The sequence below is a fragment of the Limulus polyphemus genome, unplaced genomic scaffold (genome assembly GCF_000517525.1).
Source record: "Limulus polyphemus unplaced genomic scaffold, Limulus_polyphemus-2.1.2 Scaffold69, whole genome shotgun sequence".
NCBI lineage: Eukaryota > Metazoa > Arthropoda > Merostomata > Xiphosura > Limulidae > Limulus > Limulus polyphemus.
Genome location: NW_013665679.1, coordinates 1,148,149 through 1,157,493, shown reverse-complemented (window position 1 = coordinate 1,157,493; position 9,345 = coordinate 1,148,149). Strand labels below are relative to the sequence as shown.

At 31.9% G+C, this 9,345-nt stretch overlaps 1 protein-coding gene across 2 annotated transcripts in view; it reads left to right on the top strand.

Moving 5' to 3' along the window:
- Positions 1-593: 593 nt before the first annotated feature.
- LOC106465597 (alpha-mannosidase 2-like) overlaps positions 594-9,345 on the top strand; it is a 43,448-nt gene continuing 34,696 nt past the window's right edge. For both annotated transcript variants that reach the window (XR_002612116.1, XM_022393986.1), the window contains exon 1: positions 594-1,683. Coding sequence is in view for 1 of the 2 variants with exons in the window: in XM_022393986.1 (XP_022249694.1) it covers positions 1,264-1,683 (420 nt within the window). In the remaining variant the exon portion in view is untranslated. The remainder of the gene's footprint in view (positions 1,684-9,345) is intronic.

Below are 9,345 nucleotides of genomic sequence, written 5' to 3'. Positions count from 1 at the left end.
AGGACTTGTATCGCTGAAGTTCTTCAGAAAATTTTTTACAGGAAATTAACAAACGACCAGAGACGTAACAACAGTAACAATGTGGTGTACCATTTTATATCTATAATTTTTTTTTGTAAGCGTGGGATTTCCTCTTTAAAATAATGTGCACATCATATATAACATTTTGATTTTCAGCAGAAACAATTTTAGTCCATTAAATATGAACTAAGTGTAAAGAAATAAATCATATTCATTTAACCACAAAGACATAGCTCTAAATTTAAAAGCCCATAGTGTATTATCTGTATTTTGTATCTATGGCAGAAATACTAACGACTGACCAAAGAAAAGAAGTCAGTCAGCAGCACCCTACCATCTGCTCAAAGAGACTGGCTGATACAGTTATAGCGTATTCACAGTTTAAAGTGCAGTGAATACTCTGTGGTAACTCACGGACTGGAACTCATCTCATCAGTTTCGCATCCAGAGCTCTATCACAGGCCCATCCTTGCATATCCGAAAGCAAATAGTTTATTTAACTGCGCATGCTTGAATAAAGGTAGAGCTGTGGAGCAAACTACTCAGAAGATTTTTTAAGTGGTTATGTACGATGTTAACGTGAGGTGGGTGGATAAGTGTTTTCTCCTCTAGTTAACAATGATTTTGACTGTTAATGATACAAGTTCACGACTTTACGATTTCTTTATAACTTTGGCTTACTGAAAAACTTTTGGTTTAGCGAGTGCATACAAATCGGCTTTTTTATTAAAAGCTTTTAATTTTATCAGTGAGTGACAGTATTCAGTAGTAACTAGTATTAATTATTAATATAATTACCATTTTAGTGTACTAATGTAATAAATACTGTTACTACTATTATTATGTAGTCAAGCCGTGGCGTTGCTTATACATTGTTACATTTTATACTAAATCAGTAAACTAAATGCCTTTACCATAATATTAATAATACTAATAGACTTGCAGTTGCAGATTACGATTTAGAGACTTCCAATTTCATGTAGGTCATATTTGACATAACCATAACATTTAACTGCTTAAAAATAATATTAAAGTAAGATATTGTTGCTAGCTACAATGTGGTAAAATACTCAGTACCACTACCGGTAGGAGTAGTAGTAGTATCGCGGTTGTTTCCGCTAACTTGTAAGTTGTATATGAATAATTCACAAATGTAAAATTAAAAAGAAAGGTGTTTGTGTAGAAAAAGTTCACTTTTTACTTGGCTAGTGTTTCTGTTTTTTCGTGTAGTTTATTATTGGCATGATGCTGTGTTTCCCAAGGAAGGGACGAGTGCGTTTGATGTTGATTTTCCTTTCCCTGATTGCAATGTGTTTGGTAGTACTTTATCGTAATTCAGATGTACCAAATCTGTCTGGTCAACATGATGATCATTCAAGCACAGTACCCGTCTATCATCGGAGTAATGGTCGTACACACTACAGTGATGATCAGGATAGAAGCTTGATTAGTCATATGAAGTCCAAATTCTCGCAGCAGCCAGTCGTTTCCAAAGTTTCTGGTATGTGTACACCAGTATCTCCACTAACAAAAGTGGACATTAATGTTACCCAGGTCTATCCAACTTTAAACTTCTACCCATCTCAACGGTCCTATTGGAATCAGACATTTGAAAATCGTTATGTAAAGAGACGTAGAGAATGGGCTAATTTGCCCTTAAAGGTAAAGTTCGATTTTTTTGTTCTTAATTATAGTTCTAGTTCTGCACACACACACACACACACATATATATATACACAATTATTTTAATTGAATGTATATGTAGAATTAGAAAATATTAACTGAAACTGACAAAGCTTTAATCCTGAAAGAGTAAGAATTAACAGTAACAATAACATACAAATTTTGTTAACTGATATTTTAAATTAATTATGAAAATGTTTATTTTTTCCCAAACTCGTTACATTAATTTCTGTTTTCTTTTTATCTAAAGACTTGTTTCCAAATCAGCTTGGGCAGCTTTTTCTTCTGTAACCGAAAGTATCTCAGTCTGACTCTGAGCATAATTAAAAATATGTATGAATATTAATAAGTAATAGTTGCAATTTCTTTTTATAAAGTTTAAAACATTGTTGTGTTTTTCACAAACTTGATTGTATATGTATGTGTCTTATTTGTACACTTGATGATTATTCTGTGTTGAATTGCATTTTTAAGGCTTTTGAAAAAGAGATTTTGGTTGGGTTAGTAATTAATCTAAAAGCTTTTTTTGAGGTTTTCTGAAATCAACACAGCTAGAGTTTAAAACAATCCAGCTAATAACTGATTATTTCTAAGCTAATATAAAAAATAAATGTCAAACGAGTTTATGGTAAATTTTGGCACCTTAGTTTTTCTAGTGTTTACACTCTAAAGATTTATTTTTTTAAAGTTGGTATTGCAGGCCTCCCAATGTGCCCTCCTTTTCTACTTTTTCACTATTTTTGAGGCTCCCTACTCTTAAATGTCTTTACACAAAATTCCTGTTTTTTTCCTAATTTTTGAACTACATTTTTGGTTTAGCTCTTTGAAATACAAAACTTCACACAAAAGCATGTATAGTAATATTGTGAGTTTAGTCTAACTGTTCCCATTCTCAACTTAAGATAGCAAAGTGTTTCAGAATCTGGTGTTGGTTTGTACAAATTATAGTTTCTTGATGATCCCAGAGAGAGGGTGAGATACTTTCTTTTGCAAGATGAACAAATTGTCCTCTGTCTTTTCTTGTGAATGACTTTAGACTGGACATATCCTTGAATTCAATGAAGAATAACTGAGGGATGATCAAATTCTCCTTTAGCTTAATACATTTTTGAGCTTTAGCTGCACGTGGTTTGATTTTTATGTGTGTGTACATCTGTTAGTCAAGTTTTGAAATAGCCAGACCCTGGTAGTTTTAACATATATTATTAATGTTATGCTAATCTAACATAATGCACTTGGTGTTGTATTGCTCATGCATATTATGTCTCCATGGCAGTGGTGCTTGAGACAGCCTCTTTAACAAGTTTTATATGTAGAAATGTAGAAAACTAAAATGCAGCATGGAAAAACATGATTTCTCCACTAGTAGTTAACCTGTGTAGACGATGATGATCATGAACTTTCAATCATTGCCAAATGACCAGTTTCACTATTTCTGTAGTATTTGTCATAAAACAGTAGTTTGTGATTATATTGGCAAATAGCAACTCTTGAAACATACACAGGGAGATAAACACACAGAACTGTCTAAGGTGAAGTTTAGTTCTAATCAGTGAAACTGTTGTACAAATCAAATACACATGATGGGTGCAGCACGGATAGCCTATTGTGTAGATTTGTGCTTAACAACAAACCTATAAATCAGATTAAGTATGTATGTTTCTGTGTATTTATTATGGTTTTAATGGCTATGACAAAGTAAGTAATTGTAATAAGACATGTCGGTAAGTCCTCTACAAAATATAAATTATACCTACTTTTTCTGAAGGGTCTTGTGGGAGGTCAGGCATTGTTTAAGGCACCTACAGCTCATATAACCTTGACTTGTGACAGAATCTGTTGTTCTTTGTTTAGAAGTTAAAATTCTCATGAGAAAGATGTTTTTCACAACATTGATTTCTAAAATAAGTAAAAATGTGAGTGGTATGACTGTGTAAGTAATGAATATATATAATACATTTTTGAAAACATGGATCCTGTTTACCAATGATAAATTTTTTTTGTAAATATGATTATAAATAATTATAACTATTTAAGTTTAGTTAAATAAATTTGAATAGCTTGTTTTTAACTTTTTATTTTTATATCAATTACATTACTGAAATGAAGATATAACCTTTGAAATCACTGGATTGTAACCTGACTTATCTAATCATTTACAGAACATATTAACATTATTTTAACTTTCACTTATTTAGGTTACTTTAGAACTATATTGTCGACAATGAATAATCCAAAATACTATATTATTTTAGTGAAACTTCTTTAACATAAATAATAGTGAAAGTTTGGTTAGTGTTACACGGCTAACTTTTAAAAATGTTCTTATCATATCATCATTGTTAAAATTAAACATTACTGCAGCTTGGGTGGAGAAGTTAATTGTTGTTGATACTTTTTAACTCAGCAATACTATATTAACTGAATAGGCTTTCTAGTTTTATTTTTATTCATTCCCTAGTGGTTTTCAAAGTTTGTAAGATAAAGCTATAACTATCAAAAGTATTATTTAATAAAGTAAATTGATATTATTCTAATTTTTATGTTGTTTGAATTTAAATTTGGGAAGAACATCCAAAAATACAATTCACCTAATAAATATAATGCATTATGATTGTTCCTTCTCTCATGTGATTACAAAGTGTTTAAGTAACCCCTTAGTTACAACATTTAACCCTAGAATGTCAGCATCGGACCACCAAGACCCCATACAAGTTATATCTGTATACTAAACTAACCACGCTAGCATTCTAGGGTTACGGAACTAATATTGTCATGAACATACTTATGAACTTGTAAAACAATATTGAATTGTCTGGAATAACAAGTCTGAAAACTGCACAATATTGTTGCAATGAGTGACTTAAGTAAATAGATATTTTATTGTTTCTAAATGTTAAACAATGAGTTGGGTTGTGGTATGATACATTTTCATGTACAAAGTTTAGGATTAAAAAAGTAACTTAATTCAAAACCATTGTACATGAAATCTGAAGACGGGGTTTCTTCTGTCTCTTCATATTTTTTCTAACCACTTGATAATTTTTTTTTGAGACACAACTTTTAAAGTAAAATTTTTATGATAATTCTGACTGTATTTCAACAATTTTGACTTGGAAATATTTTAGAATTAGAATTTTGTCATTTTCTGACATTTATTTAGTGTAATTCATGAAGAAAAATGAAAAAAAATTAATATTTTTATTCTTACAGCTATGAAGTTTTGTCAGTAAATAAAACAACCCATCACCCCTTGGAAATCTACTATTCATTTCTTGATTTTTCAAAAATTTTTTTAGTTTTATACAGACCTTGGTTGAAACATTGCTATGGTGCCACCTCAAATGTTTTGATCATATACTAATGGCATATGGATTTGAAAACAGCTAAAGAGAATATAAATATGATTGTATAGAGCAAGAATTAGACTATCGCAATATTAATATATAGGTTTAAGAATTTTTTTATAGTTTCTTTAAATTTTCCTTTCATTTGCAAATTGTGAAAATATTTATGCATTAGTTATATGTGTTTGAAAATACAGAGATTTTTTTCAGTGAGAAGACATCAGATAACATGAGATAAGGTAAGCTTATACAGTTTAAAGACTGGTTGAATGGGTAACAAAGTGAACTTTATTTCAAGTTTAACATGGTAACAAGTGTAAAACTTTTGGAGAAGGTCTTTTGATCAACAGGAGCTTATCTAGGCACAGGAATATATAAATAGTGTGAAATAAAGAAAGAGAGATTGAGACTGCTTAAGGTTTAGTGAAGTGATCTTGTTGATATTTGGTTCTTTGTTTAAAATTACATTGTTTTTACTGTTAAATAGTAATAATATACATACTATATGTTTTTTATTGCAGTGTTTGTAAACATGAGGGTTTTGCTATGTTCATGAAATGAAATCATCATCAAATCAGATAAGCTTAGTTAAGTTTAATGTTTAGTGAGTATGGTAAGCAAATGCAAAATACTCTGACTCAAGTCTATTGAATATTAGTTTTATGTTTATCTTCTTCAAACAACATATATAAATAAGGTAATTGACTTCTTAACTACTACTTATTGTGATCATGATATTTTTAAATAGACATTATCACCCTTATTGGCGATAGTAAAATTTTTCACTATTTATCTATGTACACAAAATAAGTGGGCTATTACTGCAAATTCTAAAAACAAACAAAATGGCGACTGCATATGCCAAGTAGGAAATATTCAGATTATCTTCAAGAAAAATTCAAGGGTAATTAAAAAAAAACAACACAAAACTAAATGAAAATGGGAAGATTAATACCATGAATGAAATAATTCAGTGGCTCACAAAGCTATGAAGCTAACACTCTTCCTTTGTTTTTACTTGTATAGTGGGAGGTGGTGTCTGCGCAAGTAATTGATTTACTCTCTGTGTATGGGCTCAGTCACTTTGACCAACCTTGTAACCACCATGTAACCATACATACTATAACTCTGAATTTACTAAATGTATCTTCACAGAAACTGATATAATCACTTACCTCCATATACAGAAAGCTGTTTTCCTCGTGAAATCGTACCTAATCTGCTTGAGAGACTTGCCTTGTCAAAACTCCCACCTAAAATTCATGTGAATCATGTGAAATTGCACTACTGCATGATGATGTATCATGCAGTGAAGCTTTTCACCAATACGAGAGGAGCACACCTCCTTGCACAAATAAACCCTCTACATTCATGTGTAAAATATGTCATTGTTTTCATAGCTTTGGTGGGCTAAGACCTATATTTTTGCTGACACTTATTGAAGTAACTACTTCAATAGTTTTACTTTGTATTTTCAACCTTTCAGTAAGAACTCTCAGTTTTATCTGAATTCGTTTTTCTGCTGATGTGATACAAATATCACTCACTGTTACCAATACAGTAAGATAAAGTGTAACATCACATTGTTCACTGTGTGATGGGGTCCATGTTACTGCCTGGATGTTCACAGATTTTGAAGTTGAAGAGGAAGAAATGGAGCAACTTTCCACCCAATACTTCTCTATTTACTGAATGTCTTTTGACTTTCCCGCTTTATGTAAACTTTCTACTCATTGTTTCTTTTCATCTCCCCTGTTAATGCTGCACCTGGCACGTGCTTTGGGACACAATTTGCTCTTGTTGTTTTATGACTCATCTTTTCTGCCTTACCAGGTAACATGTAAGCGTTATTGTGTAGATATAGTTTATTCTTCATTAACACACAACTCATAGAACTTCCTGTTTAGACATTTTTTTATTACTCCATATACAATATTTTGTTTAGAACTAGTTCATTACTCCTTAACTTGTATTACTTAGACTGTAATGTTTAATCATAGTTACTTACACCTTAACATATACCACTTGGTATCTTGTGTTTTGTCTTAGTTTATTTTCTTCATATGTGCACATAGACATTAATATTTAGTTACAGTTTGTTGCTTATACCGATGTAACACGTAGTCCTTAATATTTCATTTTTGTTTATTACTCGTTAATATGTCCAAAGGAAGGTGATGTTTACAACTCATTCATTACTTCTTCACCTATACCCTTGGTAGATAATGCTTAGTCATAATTGTTTATACCTTGCTGTGAATACATAACTATTAATGTTTCATTCTAGTTATTTATTCTTTAACATGTACACCTAGAAGTTCATGTTTAATTCTTTACTTTGTCACATGTACATGTGGAAGATAGTACTTAGTCTTGGTTAATTATTCCTTGCCTTGTACACATCCTTATTTGGGTTTGGTTCTACTTTTTACCCCTTAACATGTCCACATGGAAGATATTATTTTGACTTTGTTCATTATTCCTTACCATGTAACTCATTGGGGTTAATGTTTTGCCATAGTTCATTACTCCTTTACTTGCACCCATAGGAGTTAATATTTAGACATCAAGTTAATTCTTCCTTTCCACATACCACTTAGAATAACAATTGATGTTTAGACATAGTTGCTTATTCTTAATATGTATACTTAGATGTTATATGTGAAGAAGTAATGAACTAGAAATGAACGTTTAACATTGTTTAGTCTTGGCTCCTTACTCCTTATGTCACTTAGAAGGGAATGTTTCATCATAGCTCATTTCTCTTTAGCATGTACACTTAGTAAGTACTGTTTAGTTGCAGTTAATTACTCTGTAATATGTACACGTGATGAATAATGCTTTGATCTAGTTCCTCTTTAGTGTGCATACTTGATAACATTTTGATATCATTTATTCTTCTTTAACTTGCAACACTTTGATGATGATGTATAGAATTGTTCATTATCCCATGACATGTGCACTTCATGATTAATGTTTTATAATAGCTTTTTACTGCCTTATTTGTACCCATAGATGGTAATGTTTAGTTTTTGTCCATTACTCCTTTACAAGTCACACACATATACAATACTATTTTGTTATAGTTCATTACATCGTAGCATTTACATGTAGTGGATAGTTTTTTGTCCTTATTCGTTGCTCCTTAACATATCCCCATCATCTATAAAGATTATATCTGGTTAAATACTGCATGTACTATCAACAGATAGGGTTTAGACAGAATCATTTGCTCCATACAATGTTACTCATAGTCTGTGTTTAGATGGGGCTACTTATTCCATAATATGTATTCTTAGTAGATAATGTTTAATCTTCTTTCCTCAGTTTTTTACAAATATGTCTAGAAGATAGTGTCCTGATTTGTTTCTGAGCATATGTCTTTCATATGTGTTCATAACCTGTCATGTTCTGGGGACACTGCACTTTGTTGTGGGCTTTCTTCTTGACAGGACTGCATTCTACCCATGGTTTAGTTTCTCGCCCACTGGTCTTCCGTTGTTCTGTTATCTCATTGTTCATCCTCCTTTTGTTGCCTTGCCATCTCCTCTTTGCTAACTTCCACTATTCTGTCTCCTGTGCCTTATTCCTCAACCTTGGTCTGTCCCATCTTTTTTTTTTACTTTGCATGTCCTCCTTTCCATCTCTTCTCTCATGTACTTTCTCCATTTTAGGACACCCATTTAGGTGTCTGTTTGATGGCTCCTCATGGCCTTCCCAACCTTATTTCTCTTACTCCATCTCCTCGAGTCTCAGTTCTGCCTTCCCCTTCTCAATTTTCCATCTCTTCTGATCCACCCTCACACACTGCTCTTCTCACAGGATATGACATTCCTTTACCATTGTCCAATTCACCTCCCTGATCATGTAGCTATCTATTTGCTGAACTCCTGTCAACCTTCTCCCTCTATGTGCCATTGTATGTGAAGTATTAGGTCATCAAGAAATTAATATCGCATTTTGGAACACTTTCATTACCCACCCCTCAAAAAACTGCCCAAATGTCACGTTAGTGTAGCCTATATAATGTGTAAAGTTTAGTATACCCTAATTCCTTATAGTGATGGCATACAATGAGACACAAATGGCATGTAATGCTGTTTGAATACTAGAAGGGGAAACAATGTCATTGTAGCCACAAAGAATATTAAAGAAGTTTATGGAAATGTTTTGAATGTTTGTAAGTGTCAATGATGGTTCAGCAAATTTCATTCAGGTGATTTTAACCTAAAAAATTTGATGGCCGACATGTTGGAATTGATACTGACACTATGAAGATGCTTGTTGAGTTAAC